This window comes from Parasteatoda tepidariorum, chromosome 4 (genome assembly GCF_982258835.1).
Source record: "Parasteatoda tepidariorum strain Cologne lab strain chromosome 4, Ptep-v5.0, whole genome shotgun sequence".
In the NCBI taxonomy this organism is placed as follows: domain Eukaryota; kingdom Metazoa; phylum Arthropoda; class Arachnida; order Araneae; family Theridiidae; genus Parasteatoda; species Parasteatoda tepidariorum.
The window spans coordinates 11,465,665-11,486,206 of record NC_141758.1 but is presented as its reverse complement, the minus strand read 5'-3'; the positions used below and the strand labels follow the sequence as shown (position 1 = coordinate 11,486,206).

Sequence of the window (20,542 nt, the reverse complement as noted above, 5' to 3'; positions counted from 1 at the left end):
TGCCGAGTGTCAGAAATACGTGCCAGCGTAAAACCGTATCAATCAGGGTAAAAATATAAAACTGGTAATCAAAGTATTTCTTTAGCAGTTTATTTGTGGGCGGAGTTATAATTGTTTGATTTATTTAATTCACCAATACTTTGTTCAAAATAAAACTATTTAGTTATACTTTGAATTAACATTGATTAAATATATGATTAAACTAACAATAATTAAAGTAAAATCAAAGTAAGTCTGTCAAATTAGCAACGACTACATTTAAGTTACCGTTTTTAATTTAATTACAACTTGATTCTGATTTTGTACGATTTTGTATGATTTTGCTTTTCTGAATCACCCGTCCCCAAGGGGTTAAGCCATCGCGGTCAAATGAAGTAGTATTGTTAGTAATCTCAAAACGGTTATTAAGCGTAGATACTTTTTTAAAATTAATTTACTAATTAATAAAGTTAATAAGTTAGTAGATGCCATTTAAAGTTTATTTATCATAAAGTGTTGAGTAATTAGGTAGTCCGAAACTGAGTGACCTTGAAAGTGTGAGCCAAGTTAGGCATCGGAGGTGTCCTCTGATATTTAACGCATGTATTTTTTTAATTTATGATCGAATTTGTATCTCTCAAGGTATCTGAACTTTTCAGACACCCTGTATATAAACCAAAAAAAAAAAAAAACCAATTTCAATCGTTTTATTGCAACTATTAGTTCAAAAAGTAATATAGTTACAGCATTAAAACAAAACAAATAAAGAAGTTAAATCAAAATAATCATTTCAGAATATCACCTTAAAGAACAAGTCTACTACATTGTCAACACTTAATTATTTACAATTCAATAAAACTTCTAAAAAATTTATGATCACAGTCTTTGAAATATATTTACAAAAGCAAGACAATTATCTGCACTTTATTTACAGAGTTAAATTTAATTTAATTTATGTACAAGCAAGGAATGTTGAACAAACTAATATTTCATATAAAAGGGTACAAACAAAAGAGTTTCCTAAACCTAATATAAAATAATCTTAAAGACAGATATATATTTTTTTGTTTTACCAAAAATAAGTTTAAAAAATTGTTTGTAAGGTAAACCAGCAGTTCCCCATTGGGCCAAGAGTTAGTACTCTATTTTATAACCAGTAATGAATTTTGAAAGTTTTTATTATGTATTTCAATCCAACATATACTTCAAAATTTATTTAATTTTTTGGTTGTCTTTATGAAATTACATTAGGTGAAATGTTTGAAAACAAGCATTTATACGAAATTCCATCAGTGTTTCATATGGCGCTTTGTAAAATCAAAATAAATAAATTCTTAAATAAATACATTAGTTTCCGTAATAACCCTTCTCAACAACAGTTTCTTAGAGTTTTCATTACGAGGAACAACATAATTCGGCTAATTTTCATCATTTTTTCGTATTTATATATACCAGAAACAAAAGACATAAAGCCTAATTTAAGGTTATTAATGATAAAACGATAAAATATCTTCATTCTTCAAAATTAAACACTTTAAGTATAGTCTTTTACAGATTATAACATTCACGACAACCAATTATTATAAAGTTTGGGTTCTGCCGGGAAAGAAAAAAAAAGTCAATAATATAGGGTTTCAAAGTAGAAAAGAACAGGCAACTGCTAAATTGAACAATGAATAAATAATTACTCTTTTTGCATTTAATCAAAAAATGTCAACAATATTTCAAATTATATTTTGAAAATAAATATATTTTTTTATTACCAAGTCTTTCAACAGTGAAGTATACCAAATATTACACAAAGGATTGAAAATATCATTTTGTCAGTAACTATTTTAAAGTACCCTTAATAAAATAACTAAAATTTAAATTGAAAGTCATTCTATTTTTCTCTTTATTTATGAATATTGATAAACAACAACATTGTTTGAAACAGAAAGTTTTTGAAATAAAAAAAAAGTAAAAAATTATAATACTTAATTTTATTATTATCACTTAATTTTATTTATTATTATAATTTTTTTTAATTTGTATTTATACTCTAATGAGATTACTCGCGAATTTTGATCCATTTACCCCCTTTCCTTGCTATTTTAATCACTATCTAACCAATGTTTCAAATTGCAGCATGGAGTAACAAATTGAAATTGTTTACTTTCAGTTGTTGTTTGACAAAAAGTAACACCTACTTTCTATCCGATGTATAGCGAACAGATAGATTATTGTCTTATGCTATTTGTTCGTATTTCTGAGCAAAATTTCCCTAGAAATACACTTAGTTTAATTTACCTTAACTTCAAGAAAAAAATCTATAATGTATGAGTCGTTAGGCTTTCAAAAACATGAATTCATGACATTAAACTTTTAAAAACAAGAGAAAAAATATAAAAAGGGCATACGGCTTCAATGACCAAGAAACTCGAGGAAAACAATTATTTATAATTAATGTTTTAAAATTCTTTTAAAAACATGAATTGAAACCTTTAAAAACATGAGAAATAATCTAAACGGGGCATCGACAACCAAGCAACGAAAAAATGCGTTAATTCTTATATATATTCAATTTCCAAGTCTCGGGCATCAAAAGGTATGTGGCTATCACCATTGTTGCTTGGCTTTATTCGCTTTTACCTCCTCCACTGGCTCTTTCATAAGTCTGCGGAGAAGGATTAATAATATATTACAACATCCATGCCTTGAGTAATAGAAATAATTTTAATATTGATTACTTTTTTTTAAAAAAAATTAATGGTAGACAAAACGTTTTTTCTATTAATTCAAGTATTTTATTGGAAGTAGTGCCGCATCAGCTAGAATTGAAGAGTAAATTGAGAAAAGTAGTTAAATGGAATACCTTCAATACTTGGCAAGACAGTCTACTATCTACTCAAAGCTTTATTATGATTGACGAACAACTTACGTCGATAGTAATCCTCAGTCAAAGAGAGCAATATATTTTTTAAATTTCGAAAAATCAACAATGCCGATGGTTGTTTAATAGCGGTCTACAGTTAGCGGTTCTAACATTAGTGTCTTGGGGTACTAGAGACTACGTCAATAGTTTATGAGACATTTTTTTAGTGGCTTGTTTTAGTCGATCATGTGATTCAATTTTTATTTTCTTACCTTGTAGCACAGGGATTTCCAAACTAGATTTTGCAGAAGTCTTCCAAATGTTCCGTGAAATTATTTTGCTTTCGAAAATTGTAACCTAAATTTTAATAAGTTTTAAGATTTACTTTGTTTTAATGCAATTTCGCTAGAAAAGTATGAAATTAGGAATTAAAGCTAGGGAAACAAAGGTTATACTTCGAAAAAAAAAACTAAACATTTTTCCCCCTCATAATTTACGAATGAAGTTTGTGAAGCAAGGACATCGATTGCATTTTTTTTTTCTAATTTCTATTTATGTTAGAAACCGAAGGAGAAATTCCAGATCGTTCATGGGCTGCATCTACCAGATGCTGGGTGCATTGGAAATAAAAGTGACACATAGGCCTTCTAAATACAAAACGAACATTTATTCAACAAAACAAACAGCTCCTTGGTCAGAGCTGCTTCTCCGACGGATTCATAACATTGAATGACAAAAATCTGACGCCAAGCGCAGAGGCGCGCCTCGCCAACACTTTCCTCACTGCACTTCATTTCACAACATCCTCCCCCCGTTGAGACTCAGAGCGAGTCTCAAGCTCATAAAATACATTATTAAACAAATCAAGTCTTTTGGGAGATCTTACACATCTTCCAGAGGAAGTATATCGCTGCATTATGGTCTCATCAGGTGCTGAGCCACCTTTGATTTTACATTCAGCGCCAGAATTCGATTCCTCTACACCATGTTTCTTATCTACAGTAATGCTCATTTCATCTGCCTGAATTTCTAGTGGGAAGATACGTTGAATTGGACGTAAAATTGAACCATTCTGGGTCTTAAGTTTAACAGTGCGAATCTTCCCATCACGTCCTGGAATCAACTCAATAATTTTAGCCAAGGGCCAAAATAACCGTTTTTTATTATCATCTCCTATCAAGACTATTTCTCCTACACAGGGCTCACGAGATCGTTTCTCATTGTGTTTCTGCACCAGCTGTCCAAGATATTCCTTCCTAAAGCGCTGTCGTAGGTCTTTTAATAACTTACTTCTATATTTTATTCTTTTATTAAGACTTAATGAATTTAATTCATCAATATCCTCAACATTGGAACTCCGGTTCTCGATAAGAAACATGGCAGGTGTGAGAGGGATCAACTCCTGCGGATCTTCTGATACATAGGTTAAGGGCCTACAATTTATTATGGATTCACAATCACAAGTTAAAGTATACAGTTCTTCATAGGATAATACAGATTTACCCAAAGTGCGTTTTAACAGTTCCTTTACCGTACGAACCAGCCTCTCCCACCAGCCGCCCCACCAAGCGGCAGTTGGAGGGATGAATTTCCAAAGAATTTTGTCAGTCTCTTTTAAAATTTTAGTCCAATTTAGTTTTGAAAGATCATTAGATGCACCCCGAAAATTAGTACCATTATCGCTATAAATCGTTCTAGGTCGACCGCGTCTGGCGATAAACCGACGAAGTGCCAGGAGAAAAGCATCTGAAGAGAGGGAATTAACTAGTTCTAGGTGAATGGCACGGTACACCGCGCAAGTGAACAATGCGATCCACACCTTTTCTCCATTTTTTAAAAACAAAGGCCCAGCCAAATCAATTCCAACAATTTCGAAAGGTGCACTATCCGTAACTCGGTCTGGTGGCAGAGGTGTTGGTTCGCTCGACAAAGCCTTGACCTTAAATCGTTTGCAAGTAATACAATTGAATAAGACATTTTTAATAGCTTTCCTAGCCCTAATTATCCAAAATCTTTCTCTTAACAAGCATTGCATCATTTGAATCCCCGCATGACAATTTTTGTTATGTACATTTCTAATTAGTAGCTTAGAAAATTCACATTTTTCTGGTAAGAGTATAGGGTACAGGAAGGATTTATCATCATCTCGGTGAAGTATTTTCGTTTTTACTCTCATAATACCTGCATCGTCAATGACCGTCTCAATAAAATTTGAAGATCTAATATTAGACAAATAATAGCTTTGAACTAGACGAATTAAATTTTTCTCAGAATTTTCAATTTCAGACGGCAAAAGTTCAGAGGTCTTAATTGTTACACCTTTACAGGTTTTTATAAATCTATATCCATTACTCTTATCATTTTATCATAACTGGAAAAATTATTTCGATGCCAAGGGGGTGCGTCTTTCGAAAGATCAATATTTATTATTTTCGTTTTCCTTCTTTCTAACTCTATTTCTGCGGATGAACAGAGTTTGTCTCCAATGGGCCAGTTCTCAGGTCTTTCCTTTAACCACAAAGGGCCTTCCCACCAACGAGAACGAAGCATCTGCTTCGCGGAACACCCACGCGATAACAAATCGGCAATATTCAATTTTCCCGGAACATGTTTCCATATCTGACCTCGCGTCAACTCTCGAATTTCCTTAATTCGATTTTCTACAAAAACAGACCAATTTCCCTGTTCTTTTATCCACCAAAGAGCAGTAGTGGAATCCGTCCAAAATGTAACTTTTGAGCCTGGCAAATTGAGAGCCTTAATAATAGATTTCGCAAGTCTAGAACCGATACAACAAGCCATTAATTCTAAGCGAGGAATGCTTAGAGGTTTTAAGGGCGCTACTCTAGACTTCGCTCGAACTAAATTTATTTTAACTTCTGAATTCAGTACCGATCTTACAAAGACGCACGCTGCATAGGCCCCCTTGGAAGCATCCACAAAAACATGTAGTTCAGACGTATCATTCATTAACATATATCGAGACAATATTACATCTTTTAAAATATATAATTCTTTAAACCATTTAGAAAATGTATTTACATCATTCGTAGGTAATTCATCGTCCCAACCAATTTTTAACTTCCACAATTCTTGTAATAAGAGTTTCGGAAGCAATGTAGCTGGCGTCAACAAACCAATGGGATCAAAAATAGTCTGTACAATGCCCAAAATTAATCTTTTTGTAATTTTCGTATCGCATGTTAATGCGTCAATATCCGTACAACATCTTAGAGTGTCATTGTCCAAATTCCAAATTATCCCCAAAACTGAAGTATCCCCTGAATGTTTATCAACATTTTTACCAGCCACATTACTTTCAAAACTACGCAAGTTAAAACATCCATTTGACATAATAAGTTTAGCATGTTCAATAAAACAATCTTGTTCATCTTTATGAAAAACACCAGAAATACAGTTATCTACATAGAATGCACTTTTCAGTTTTTGAGCTACATCACTATACTGAGGAGGAGAATTCTCCAAAAGATGCATTATAGAAGCATTTAGTAAAAAAGGGCTGGCAGAAATCCCAAACACAACCCTACAGTGTCTATAAATCTGTGGTCCGTCATTAGACGGGAAGAAAAACCTAAGAAAGTCTCTGTCCTTAGGTGCAATTGATAACATTAAAAATGCCTTTTCTATATCACCACTTATTCCTATTGGATACATTCTAAATCTATCAATAATATCAGGTATTAATTCAATGAGATTAATTCCCTTTAATAAACATTCATTTAAAGAAGGTTTTCCTTTCTCAGCAGCAGAAGCATCGAACACGGGACGAACTTTAGTAGTAAGACTCTCGAGTTTAATTACTGGTCTATGGTATAAATAGTGACATTCTTTTCTCAATTCAAAATCGGGCACGCGCTCGATAATGTTCAAATTTTCCCACTCCTCAAACACCTTCTGATAATCAGTAAAAAATTCCCCGCAACTCAATCTATTTATCATTCTTTCATGTCTCTTCCAAACTAATTCCTTATTAGTGGGTAAATTGGCCGAGTTATATTTCCAAGGTAATTCGACTTCATACCTCCCATCGGGGAGAATTTTCAAGTTTTTATTAAAATCATTTAAATCGAGTTCGGTTTCCTTCTTCTCAGTTTGGTTTGGATCAGATATTCCTAAAGTTTCAAGCTCCCATAATTTATTTACAGGTACTTTTATAGAATGCATTGACAAAGTCTTTAAAATATTCCTTTCCCCCGAGTTTCGTTTCCCAAAAACCGTCCATCCCAATTTAGTTTCGATAGCTGTCAAACCCGACTGTAATTCCACTGAATTTCCGGTTAATAATTTTCCTATAACATCTGATCCGATTAAAAGATCAATCTTTGATTCTTTTATGAAAGAATCTGAAAAATCTATTTCCTTTTCTTTTAATTCATTCAATATCTCTCTATCCTCGATTTTTGGAATAAAACCGCAAATCATTTCCTCCGAGAGAACTTCAAAACAACAAACAAAAGTTCGCCTCAAATTACTCACTTCAATTGAAAATACTTCATGTTGTTTTGGTTTCGTTTCATTCCCCCCGAACAGTGCATGAATCACTGTCTCCTTTCGAAGAGGCCACGCCTTAAGTAGACGTATAATATTTTCACTAACGTAACTGCTTTGGCTACCAGTGTCAATTGCGCATCGAATAATTTTCTCACGACCTTGACTTCGAATTAAAACGCAAAGAGTTTGCAAATAAACAGTTTCACTTTGGCTGCTATTAGAAAGAGAACTTTCTTTAGAAATACTTTTTTGGTCATTATTTTTTAATTTGGAACACATTATATCAAAATGATTATAATTACAATTAGAACATTTTAAATTATTTTTTTCATCACAAAATTTACTTATATGATTAGCCTTTTTCAAACATGAAAAACAAGCACCCTTTTTCAGTAATATTTGTTGCTTCTCGATTAATGACATTTTCTTCGCGGAAAAACATTTTTCACTGGGATGGGATTTATCACAGAAAATACAATTTCGCTTACCTGCATTACTAGCGATGCTGCTGTTAACTAGGGACGCCGCGGTAGCCGAATCGGCTAATCTTACCTGCTCTATTCGAGGGTTTTTATTACGGTGACTCGGGTGGGGATCAAAACCAGTTCTTGCTAGCAAGACCATCTCTTCGCCTTTCACTTCTTGCCGAAGGAAATTCATCAACTGTTCCAAAGAACGGTCACCTTTTTCAGTGGAGTCGTGGTTACGGCTCCTCTCCCACGCCACCAATACTTCTTCTGGTAGGCAACTTTCTACCAACGGCGTCAAAAAATCTCCATACTTTTCTTGTGTTCTTCCCAAGCTTTCTAAGGACCTCAATTTGCCTTCCAGTTCGTCATAGAGGGAGGGTAAATCAGCTTTTGCTCTTCCGGTTGCTGCGTTCTTCATAACTAAATTTAACAAATCACGTACATATATTTGTACCAGCAAATCCTCGCGTCCAAAACGCTCTTTCAGCTGTTCGATAGCCTTAGAATAATTAGCTGCCGTTGCAGGAAAACTAAGTATCAGACGTTCAGCTTTCGATTTCGGTTCCATAGATTGCAGCAAGTACTGCATTTTATCTTCGTCTGCAATATATTTATCATCATGAATTTTCTGGAACTGACTCCAAAATGTAAGGTAATCTTTAGCTTCACCTGAGAATTTTTTCAGTTCTATTTTTGGGAGTTTAAATTTTCTCGTTTCCTTGTCAGTCGGCAGCACAGAGAGTTGTTCTTCCGAGTTTATTTGAGCACATCGTTCTAAGAACGTGTCTCGGTAATTCTCAGACTCTTCAAAATCTTCATTATATGCATTTTCTGTTGTTTCATTCTGCAAAAGCTGCTCTGATATAGCATTTTGACAAACTTCAAGTCTTTGGAACTTATCATTAAGTTGAACCTTTAAAATCGATAGAGCCTTTAAATCTCTTACTTCTTTGTCTAATTCCGTTTCGATTTTCTTCACGGTGTGAGTGAAGGCAATTCGCAGTCCTTTTCGTTGTGTTTTCAAAGCATTTAATTCCATTTTCAATTCGAAATCCAAACTAGTTCAGATTCACAGTTTGAAAGTTCACAAATCAAATTTTCAGTAACGTAAGTTCAAAATTCATCAAAATCGAAATTCAAGATCAATCAGTTCAAAAAATCAATCAGGAAAAATCAGTTCAAAATTCAAATCAAATTTCTATCAAATCAAAATTCAAGATCATAAGAAAAATCAGTTCAACATTCTAATAAAATCGAAAGTCAAGATCATAACAAAAGTCAATTTTAATTCAGTCCTAATCTAATTTCATTTCGAAATCCATTCCAAAAAGCACCCGTGTCCCGCCGAGGGTACCATTTATGTTAGAAACCGAAGGAGAAATTCCAGATCGTTCATGGGCTGCATCTACCAGATGCTGGGTGCATTGGAAATAAAAGTGACACATAGGCCTTCTAAATACAAAACGAACATTTATTCAACAAAACAAACAGCTCCTTGGTCAGAGCTGCTTCTCCGACGGATTCATAACATTGAATGACAAAAATCTGACGCCAAGCGCAGAGGCGCGCCTCGCCAACACTTTCCTCACTGCACTTCATTTCACAACATCCTCCCCCCGTTGAGACTCAGAGCGAGTCTCAAGCTCATAAAATACATTATTAAACAAATCAAGTCTTTTGGGAGATCTTACACATCTTCCAGAGGAAGTATATCGCTGCATTATGGTCTCATCAGGTGCTGAGCCACCTTTGATTTTACATTCAGCGCCAGAATTCGATTCCTCTACACCATGTTTCTTATCTACAGTAATGCTCATTTCATCTGCCTGAATTTCTAGTGGGAAGATACGTTGAATTGGACGTAAAATTGAACCATTCTGGGTCTTAAGTTTAACAGTGCGAATCTTCCCATCACGTCCTGGAATCAACTCAATAATTTTAGCCAAGGGCCAAAATAACCGTTTTTTATTATCATCTCCTATCAAGACTATTTCTCCTACACAGGGCTCACGAGATCGTTTCTCATTGTGTTTCTGCACCAGCTGTCCAAGATATTCCTTCCTAAAGCGCTGTCGTAGGTCTTTTAATAACTTACTTCTATATTTTATTCTTTTATTAAGACTTAATGAATTTAATTCATCAATATCCTCAACATTGGAACTCCGGTTCTCGATAAGAAACATGGCAGGTGTGAGAGGGATCAACTCCTGCGGATCTTCTGATACATAGGTTAAGGGCCTACAATTTATTATGGATTCACAATCACAAGTTAAAGTATACAGTTCTTCATAGGATAATACAGATTTACCCAAAGTGCGTTTTAACAGTTCCTTTACCGTACGAACCAGCCTCTCCCACCAGCCGCCCCACCAAGCGGCAGTTGGAGGGATGAATTTCCAAAGAATTTTGTCAGTCTCTTTTAAAATTTTAGTCCAATTTAGTTTTGAAAGATCATTAGATGCACCCCGAAAATTAGTACCATTATCGCTATAAATCGTTCTAGGTCGACCGCGTCTGGCGATAAACCGACGAAGTGCCAGGAGAAAAGCATCTGAAGAGAGGGAATTAACTAGTTCTAGGTGAATGGCACGGTACACCGCGCAAGTGAACAATGCGATCCACACCTTTTCTCCATTTTTTAAAAACAAAGGCCCAGCCAAATCAATTCCAACAATTTCGAAAGGTGCACTATCCGTAACTCGGTCTGGTGGCAGAGGTGTTGGTTCGCTCGACAAAGCCTTGACCTTAAATCGTTTGCAAGTAATACAATTGAATAAGACATTTTTAATAGCTTTCCTAGCCCTAATTATCCAAAATCTTTCTCTTAACAAGCATTGCATCATTTGAATCCCCGCATGACAATTTTTGTTATGTACATTTCTAATTAGTAGCTTAGAAAATTCACATTTTTCTGGTAAGAGTATAGGGTACAGGAAGGATTTATCATCATCTCGGTGAAGTATTTTCGTTTTTACTCTCATAATACCTGCATCGTCAATGACCGTCTCAATAAAATTTGAAGATCTAATATTAGACAAATAATAGCTTTGAACTAGACGAATTAAATTTTTCTCAGAATTTTCAATTTCAGACGGCAAAAGTTCAGAGGTCTTAATTGTTACACCTTTACAGGTTTTTATAAATCTATATACCCATGCCATTACTCTTATCATTTTATCATAACTGGAAAAATTATTTCGATGCCAAGGGGGTGCGTCTTTCGAAAGATCAATATTTATTATTTTCGTTTTCCTTCTTTCTAACTCTATTTCTGCGGATGAACAGAGTTTGTCTCCAATGGGCCAGTTCTCAGGTCTTTCCTTTAACCACAAAGGGCCTTCCCACCAACGAGAACGAAGCATCTGCTTCGCGGAACACCCACGCGATAACAAATCGGCAATATTCAATTTTCCCGGAACATGTTTCCATATCTGACCTCGCGTCAACTCTCGAATTTCTTTAATTCGATTTTCTACAAAAACAGACCAATTTCCCTGTTCTTTTATCCACCAAAGAGCAGTAGTGGAATCCGTCCAAAATGTAACTTTTGAGCCTGGCAAATTGAGAGCCTTAATAATAGATTTCGCAAGTCTAGAACCGATACAACAAGCCATTAATTCTAAGCGAGGAATGCTTAGAGGTTTTAAGGGCGCTACTCTAGACTTCGCTCGAACTAAATTTATTTTAACTTCTGAATTCAGTACCGATCTTACAAAGACGCACGCTGCATAGGCCCCCTTGGAAGCATCCACAAAAACATGTAGTTCAGACGTATCATTCATTAACATATATCGAGACAATATTACATCTTTTAAAATATATAATTCTTTAAACCATTTAGAAAATGTATTTACATCATTCGTAGGTAATTCATCGTCCCAACCAATTTTTAACTTCCACAATTCTTGTAATAAGAGTTTCGGAAGCAATGTAGCTGGCGTCAACAAACCAATGGGATCAAAAATAGTCTGTACAATGCCCAAAATTAATCTTTTTGTAATTTTCGTATCGCATGTTAATGCGTCAATATCCGTACAACATCTTAGAGTGTCATTGTCCAAATTCCAAATTATCCCCAAAACTGAAGTATCCCCTGAATGTTTATCAACATTTTTACCAGCCACATTACTTTCAAAACTACGCAAGTTAAAACATCCATTTGACATAATAAGTTTAGCATGTTCAATAAAACAATCTTGTTCATCTTTATGAAAAACACCAGAAATACAGTTATCTACATAGAATGCACTTTTCAGTTTTTGAGCTACATCACTATACTGAGGAGGAGAATTCTCCAAAAGATGCATTATAGAAGCATTTAGTAAAAAAGGGCTGGCAGAAATCCCAAACACAACCCTACAGTGTCTATAAATCTGTGGTCCGTCATTAGACGGGAAGAAAAACCTAAGAAAGTCTCTGTCCTTAGGTGCAATTGATAACATTAAAAATGCCTTTTCTATATCACCACTTATTCCTATTGGATACATTCTAAATCTATCAATAATATCAGGTATTAATTCAATGAGATTAATTCCCTTTAATAAACATTCATTTAAAGAAGGTTTTCCTTTCTCAGCAGCAGAAGCATCGAACACGGGACGAACTTTAGTAGTAAGACTCTCGAGTTTAATTACTGGTCTATGGTATAAATAGTGACATTCTTTTCTCAATTCAAAATCGGGCACGCGCTCGATAATGTTCAAATTTTCCCACTCCTCAAACACCTTCTGATAATCAGTAAAAAATTCCCCGCAACTCAATCTATTTATCATTCTTTCATGTCTCTTCCAAACTAATTCCTTATTAGTGGGTAAATTGGCCGAGTTATATTTCCAAGGTAATTCGACTTCATACCTCCCATCGGGGAGAATTTTCAAGTTTTTATTAAAATCATTTAAATCGAGTTCGGTTTCCTTCTTCTCAGTTTGGTTTGGATCAGATATTCCTAAAGTTTCAAGCTCCCATAATTTATTTACAGGTACTTTTATAGAATGCATTGACAAAGTCTTTAAAATATTCCTTTCCCCCGAGTTTCGTTTCCCAAAAACCGTCCATCCCAATTTAGTTTCGATAGCTGTCAAACCCGACTGTAATTCCACTGAATTTCCGGTTAATAATTTTCCTATAACATCTGATCCGATTAAAAGATCAATCTTTGATTCTTTTATGAAAGAATCTGAAAAATCTATTTCCTTTTCTTTTAATTCATTCAATATCTCTCTATCCTCGATTTTTGGAATAAAACCGCAAATCATTTCCTCCGAGAGAACTTCAAAACAACAAACAAAAGTTCGCCTCAAATTACTCACTTCAATTGAAAATACTTCATGTTGTTTTGGTTTCGTTTCATTCCCCCCGAACAGTGCATGAATCACTGTCTCCTTTCGAAGAGGCCACGCCTTAAGTAGACGTATAATATTTTCACTAACGTAACTGCTTTGGCTACCAGTGTCAATTGCGCATCGAATAATTTTCTCACGACCTTGACTTCGAATTAAAACGCAAAGAGTTTGCAAATAAACAGTTTCACTTTGGCTGCTATTAGAAAGAGAACTTTCTTTAGAAATACTTTTTTGGTCATTATTTTTTAATTTGGAACACATTATATCAAAATGATTATAATTACAATTAGAACATTTTAAATTATTTTTTTCATCACAAAATTTACTTATATGATTAGCCTTTTTCAAACATGAAAAACAAGCACCCTTTTTCAGTAATATTTGTTGCTTCTCGATTAATGACATTTTCTTCGCGGAAAAACATTTTTCACTGGGATGGGATTTATCACAGAAAATACAATTTCGCTTACCTGCATTACTAGCGATGCTGCTGTTAACTAGGGACGCCGCGGTAGCCGAATCGGCTAATCTTACCTGCTCTATTCGAGGGTTTTTATTACGGTGACTCGGGTGGGGATCAAAACCAGTTCTTGCTAGCAAGACCATCTCTTCGCCTTTCACTTCTTGCCGAAGGAAATTCATCAACTGTTCCAAAGAACGGTCACCTTTTTCAGTGGAGTCGTGGTTACGGCTCCTCTCCCACGCCACCAATACTTCTTCTGGTAGGCAACTTTCTACCAACGGCGTCAAAAAATCTCCATACTTTTCTTGTGTTCTTCCCAAGCTTTCTAAGGACCTCAATTTGCCTTCCAGTTCGTCATAGAGGGAGGGTAAATCAGTTTTTGCTCTTCCGGTTGCTGCGTTCTTCATAACTAAATTTAACAAATCACGTACATATATTTGTACCAGCAAATCCTCGCGTCCAAAACGCTCTTTCAGCTGTTCGATAGCCTTAGAATAATTAGCTGCCGTTGCAGGAAAACTAAGTATCAGACGTTCAGCTTTCGATTTCGGTTCCATAGATTGCAGCAAGTACTGCATTTTATCTTCGTCTGCAATATATTTATCATCATGAATTTTCTGGAACTGACTCCAAAATGTAAGGTAATCTTTAGCTTCACCTGAGAATTTTTTCAGTTCTATTTTTGGGAGTTTAAATTTTCTCGTTTCCTTGTCAGTCGGCAGCACAGAGAGTTGTTCTTCCGAGTTTATTTGAGCACATCGTTCTAAGAACGTGTCTCGGTAATTCTCAGACTCTTCAAAATCTTCATTATATGCATTTTCTGTTGTTTCATTCTGCAAAAGCTGCTCTGATATAGCATTTTGACAAACTTCAAGTCTTTGGAACTTATCATTAAGTTGAACCTTTAAAATCGATAGAGCCTTTAAATCTCTTACTTCTTTGTCTAATTCCGTTTCGATTTTCTTCACGGTGTGAGTGAAGGCAATTCGCAGTCCTTTTCGTTGTGTTTTCAAAGCATTTAATTCCATTTTCAATTCGAAATCCAAACTAGTTCAGATTCACAGTTTGAAAGTTCACAAATCAAATTTTCAGTAACGTAAGTTCAAAATTCATCAAAATCGAAATTCAAGATCAATCAGTTCAAAAAATCAATCAGGAAAAATCAGTTCAAAATTCAAATCAAATTTCTATCAAATCAAAATTCAAGATCATAAGAAAAATCAGTTCAACATTCTAATAAAATCGAAAGTCAAGATCATAACAAAAGTCAATTTTAATTCAGTCCTAATCTAATTTCATTTCGAAATCCATTCCAAAAAGCACCCGTGTCCCGCCGAGGGTACCATTTATGTTAGAAACCGAAGGAGAAATTCCAGATCGTTCATGGGCTGCATCTACCAGATGCTGGGTGCATTGGAAATAAAAGTGACACATAGGCCTTCTAAATACAAAACGAACATTTATTCAACAAAACAAACAGCTCCTTGGTCAGAGCTGCTTCTCCGACGGATTCATAACATTGAATGACAAAAATCTGACGCCAAGCGCAGAGGCGCGCCTCGCCAACACTTTCCTCACTGCACTTCATTTCACAACATCCTCCCCCCGTTGAGACTCAGAGCGAGTCTCAAGCTCATAAAATACATTATTAAACAAATCAAGTCTTTTGGGAGATCTTACACATCTTCCAGAGGAAGTATATCGCTGCATTATGGTCTCATCAGGTGCTGAGCCACCTTTGATTTTACATTCAGCGCCAGAATTCGATTCCTCTACACCATGTTTCTTATCTACAGTAATGCTCATTTCATCTGCCTGAATTTCTAGTGGGAAGATACGTTGAATTGGACGTAAAATTGAACCATTCTGGGTCTTAAGTTTAACAGTGCGAATCTTCCCATCACGTCCTGGAATCAACTCAATAATTTTAGCCAAGGGCCAAAATAACCGTTTTTTATTATCATCTCCTATCAAGACTATTTCTCCTACACAGGGCTCACGAGATCGTTTCTCATTGTGTTTCTGCACCAGCTGTCCAAGATATTCCTTCCTAAAGCGCTGTCGTAGGTCTTTTAATAACTTACTTCTATATTTTATTCTTTTATTAAGACTTAATGAATTTAATTCATCAATATCCTCAACATTGGAACTCCGGTTCTCGATAAGAAACATGGCAGGTGTGAGAGGGATCAACTCCTGCGGATCTTCTGATACATAGGTTAAGGGCCTACAATTTATTATGGATTCACAATCACAAGTTAAAGTATACAGTTCTTCATAGGATAATACAGATTTACCCAAAGTGCGTTTTAACAGTTCCTTTACCGTACGAACCAGCCTCTCCCACCAGCCGCCCCACCAAGCGGCAGTTGGAGGGATGAATTTCCAAAGAATTTTGTCAGTCTCTTTTAAAATTTTAGTCCAATTTAGTTTTGAAAGATCATTAGATGCACCCCGAAAATTAGTACCATTATCGCTATAAATCGTTCTAGGTCGACCGCGTCTGGCGATAAACCGACGAAGTGCCAGGAGAAAAGCATCTGAAGAGAGGGAATTAACTAGTTCTAGGTGAATGGCACGGTACACCGCGCAAGTGAACAATGCGATCCACACCTTTTCTCCATTTTTTAAAAACAAAGGCCCAGCCAAATCAATTCCAACAATTTCGAAAGGTGCACTATCCGTAACTCGGTCTGGTGGCAGAGGTGTTGGTTCGCTCGACAAAGCCTTGACCTTAAATCGTTTGCAAGTAATACAATTGAATAAGACATTTTTAATAGCTTTCCTAGCCCTAATTATCCAAAATCTTTCTCTTAACAAGCATTGCATCATTTGAATCCCCGCATGACAATTTTTGTTATGTACATTTCTAATTAGTAGCTTAGAAAATTCACATTTTTCTGGTAAGAGTATAGGGTACAGGAAGGATTTATCATCATCTCGGTGAAGTATTTTCGTTTTTACTCTCATAATACCTGCATCGTCAATGACCGTCTCAATAAAATTTGAAGATCTAATATTAGACAAATAATAGCTTTGAACTAGACGAATTAAATTTTTCTCAGAATTTTCAATTTCAGACGGCAAAAGTTCAGAGGTCTTAATTGTTACACCTTTACAGGTTTTTATAAATCTATATACCCATGCCATTACTCTTATCATTTTATCATAACTGGAAAAATTATTTCGATGCCAAGGGGGTGCGTCTTTCGAAAGATCAATATTTATTATTTTCGTTTTCCTTCTTTCTAACTCTATTTCTGCGGATGAACAGAGTTTGTCTCCAATGGGCCAGTTCTCAGGTCTTTCCTTTAACCACAAAGGGCCTTCCCACCAACGAGAACGAAGCATCTGCTTCGCGGAACACCCACGCGATAACAAATCGGCAATATTCAATTTTCCCGGAACATGTTTCCATATCTGACCTCGCGTCAACTCTCGAATTTCTTTAATTCGATTTTCTACAAAAACAGACCAATTTCCCTGTTCTTTTATCCACCAAAGAGCAGTAGTGGAATCCGTCCAAAATGTAACTTTTGAGCCTGGCAAATTGAGAGCCTTAATAATAGATTTCGCAAGTCTAGAACCGATACAACAAGCCATTAATTCTAAGCGAGGAATGCTTAGAGGTTTTAAGGGCGCTACTCTAGACTTCGCTCGAACTAAATTTATTTTAACTTCTGAATTCAGTACCGATCTTACAAAGACGCACGCTGCATAGGCCCCCTTGGAAGCATCCACAAAAACATGTAGTTCAGACGTATCATTCATTAACATATATCGAGACAATATTACATCTTTTAAAATATATAATTCTTTAAACCATTTAGAAAATGTATTTACATCATTCGTAGGTAATTCATCGTCCCAACCAATTTTTAACTTCCACAATTCTTGTAATAAGAGTTTCGGAAGCAATGTAGCTGGCGTCAACAAACCAATGGGATCAAAAATAGTCTGTACAATGCCCAAAATTAATCTTTTTGTAATTTTCGTATCGCATGTTAATGCGTCAATATCCGTACAACATCTTAGAGTGTCATTGTCCAAATTCCAAATTATCCCCAAAACTGAAGTATCCCCTGAATGTTTATCAACATTTTTACCAGCCACATTACTTTCAAAACTACGCAAGTTAAAACATCCATTTGACATAATAAGTTTAGCATGTTCAATAAAACAATCTTGTTCATCTTTATGAAAAACACCAGAAATACAGTTATCTACATAGAATGCACTTTTCAGTTTTTGAGCTACATCACTATACTGAGGAGGAGAATTCTCCAAAAGATGCATTATAGAAGCATTTAGTAAAAAAGGGCTGGCAGAAATCCCAAACACAACCCTACAGTGTCTATAAATCTGTGGTCCGTCATTAGACGGGAAGAAAAACCTAAGAAAGTCTCTGTCCTTAGGTGCAATTGATAACATTAAAAATGCCTTTTCTATATCACCACTTATTCCTATTGGATACATTCTAAATCTATCAATAATATCAGGTATTAATTCAATGAGATTAATTCCCTTTAATAAACATTCATTTAAAGAAGGTTTTCCTTTCTCAGCAGCAGAAGCATCGAACACGGGACGAACTTTAGTAGTAAGACTCTCGAGTTTAATTACTGGTCTATGGTATAAATAGTGACATTCTTTTCTCAATTCAAAATCGGGCACGCGCTCGATAATGTTCAAATTTTCCCACTCCTCAAACACCTTCTGATAATCAGTAAAAAATTCCCCGCAACTCAATCTATTTATCATTCTTTCATGTCTCTTCCAAACTAATTCCTTATTAGTGGGTAAATTGGCCGAGTTATATTTCCAAGGTAATTCGACTTCATACCTCCCATCGGGGAGAATTTTCAAGTTTTTATTAAAATCATTTAAATCGAGTTCGGTTTCCTTCTTCTCAGTTTGGTTTGGATCAGATATTCCTAAAGTTTCAAGCTCCCATAATTTATTTACAGGTACTTTTATAGAATGCATTGACAAAGTCTTTAAAATATTCCTTTCCCCCGAGTTTCGTTTCCCAAAAACCGTCCATCCCAATTTAGTTTCGATAGCTGTCAAACCCGACTGTAATTCCACTGAATTTCCGGTTAATAATTTTCCTATAACATCTGATCCGATTAAAAGATCAATCTTTGATTCTTTTATGAAAGAATCTGAAAAATCTATTTCCTTTTCTTTTAATTCATTCAATATCTCTCTATCCTCGATTTTTGGAATAAAACCGCAAATCATTTCCTCCGAGAGAACTTCAAAACAACAAACAAAAGTTCGCCTCAAATTACTCACTTCAATTGAAAATACTTCATGTTGTTTTGGTTTCGTTTCATTCCCCCCGAACAGTGCATGAATCACTGTCTCCTTTCGAAGAGGCCACGCCTTAAGTAGACGTATAATATTTTCACTAACGTAACTGCTTTGGCTACCAGTGTCAATTGCGCATCGAATAATTTTCTCACGACCTTGACTTCGAATTAAAACGCAAAGAGTTTGCAAATAAACAGTTTCACTTTGGCTGCTATTAGAAAGAGAACTTTCTTTAGAAATACTTTTTTGGTCATTATTTTTTAATTTGGAACACATTATATCAAAATGATTATAATTACAATTAGAACATTTTAAATTATTTTTTTCATCACAAAATTTACTTATATGATTAGCCTTTTTCAAACATGAAAAACAAGCACCCTTTTTCAGTAATATTTGTTGCTTCTCGATTAATGACATTTTCTTCGCGGAAAAACATTTTTCACTGGGATGGGATTTATCACAGAAAATACAATTTCGCTTACCTGCATTACTAGCGATGCTGCTGTTAACTAGGGACGCCGCGGTAGCCGAATCGGCTAATCTTACCTGCTCTATTCGAGGGTTTTTATTACGGTGACTCGGGTGGGGATCAAAACCAGTTCTTGCTAGCAAGACCATCTCTTCGCCTTTCACTTCTTGCCGAAGGAAATTCATCAACTGTTCCAAAGAACGGTCACCTTTTTCAGTGGAGTCGTGGTTACGGCTCCTCTCCCACGCCACCAATACTTCTTCTGGTAGGCAACTTTCTACCAACGGCGTCAAAAAATCTCCATACTTTTCTTGTGTTCTTCCCAAGCTTTCTAAGGACCTCAATTTGCCTTCCAGTTCGTCATAGAGGGAGGGTAAATCAGTTTTTGCTCTTCCGGTTGCTGCGTTCTTCATAACTAAATTTAACAAATCACGTACATATATTTGTACCAGCAAATCCTCGCGTCCAAAACGCTCTTTCAGCTGTTCGATAGCCTTAGAATAATTAGCTGCCGTTGCAGGAAAACTAAGTATCAGACGTTCAGCTTTCGATTTCGGTTCCATAGATTGCAGCAAGTACTGCATTTTATCTTCGTCTGCAATATATTTATCATCATGAATTTTCTGGAACTGACTCCAAAATGTAAGGTAATCTTTAGCTTCACCTGAGAATTTTTTCAGTTCTATTTTTGGGAGTTTAAATTTTCTCGTTTCCTTGTCAGTCGGCAGCACAGAGAGTTGTTCTTCCGAGTTTATTTGAGCACATCGTTCTAAGAACGTGTCTCGGTAATTCTCAGACTCTTCAAAATCTTCATTATATGCATTTTCTGTTGTTTCATTCTGCAAAAGCTGCTCTGATATAGCATTTTGACAAACTTCAAGTCTTTGGAACTTATCATTAAGTTGAACCTTTAAAATCGATAGAGCCTTTAAATCTCTTACTTCTTTGTCTAATTCCGTTTCGATTTTCTTCACGGTGTGAGTGAAGGCAATTCGCAGTCCTTTTCGTTGTGTTTTCAAAGCATTTAATTCCATTTTCAATTCGAAATCCAAACTAGTTCAGATTCACAGTTTGAAAGTTCACAAATCAAATTTTCAGTAACGTAAGTTCAAAATTCATCAAAATCGAAATTCA

General features: G+C 35.4%; 4 protein-coding genes across 4 annotated transcripts; all 4 read right to left on the bottom strand.

Annotated features, from left to right (window-relative positions):
- Positions 1–3,623: 3,623 nt before the first annotated feature.
- Positions 3,624–5,009, bottom strand: LOC147810691 (uncharacterized). The gene has a single exon (XM_087160480.1). It carries the CDS (start codon positions 5,007–5,009, stop codon positions 3,624–3,626), a length of 1,386 nt encoding a protein of 461 aa, XP_087016606.1.
- A 155-nt stretch (positions 5,010–5,164) lies between these two features.
- LOC147810690 (uncharacterized) lies at positions 5,165–8,854 on the bottom strand. The gene has a single exon (XM_087160479.1). The coding sequence runs from the start codon at positions 8,852–8,854 to the stop codon at positions 5,165–5,167; it is 3,690 nt and encodes a 1,229-aa protein (XP_087016605.1).
- A 556-nt stretch (positions 8,855–9,410) lies between these two features.
- Positions 9,411–14,648, bottom strand: LOC147810689 (uncharacterized). The gene has a single exon (XM_087160478.1). The coding sequence runs from the start codon at positions 14,646–14,648 to the stop codon at positions 9,411–9,413; it is 5,238 nt and encodes a 1,745-aa protein (XP_087016604.1).
- A 556-nt stretch (positions 14,649–15,204) lies between these two features.
- Positions 15,205–20,442, bottom strand: LOC147810688 (uncharacterized). Its single transcript, XM_087160477.1, has one exon. The coding sequence runs from the start codon at positions 20,440–20,442 to the stop codon at positions 15,205–15,207; it is 5,238 nt and encodes a 1,745-aa protein (XP_087016603.1).
- Between the last annotated feature and the right edge of the window lie 100 nt (positions 20,443–20,542).

Bases quoted from the DNA above. Each gene is read 5' to 3' on its own strand.
- LOC147810691 (XM_087160480.1), bottom strand. From the start codon at position 5,009: ATGAGAGTAAAAACGAAAATACTTCACCGAGATGATGATAAATCCTTC.
- LOC147810690 (XM_087160479.1), bottom strand. From the start codon at position 8,854: ATGGAATTAAATGCTTTGAAAACACAACGAAAAGGACTGCGAATTGCC.
- LOC147810689 (XM_087160478.1), bottom strand. From the start codon at position 14,648: ATGGAATTAAATGCTTTGAAAACACAACGAAAAGGACTGCGAATTGCC.
- LOC147810688 (XM_087160477.1), bottom strand. From the start codon at position 20,442: ATGGAATTAAATGCTTTGAAAACACAACGAAAAGGACTGCGAATTGCC.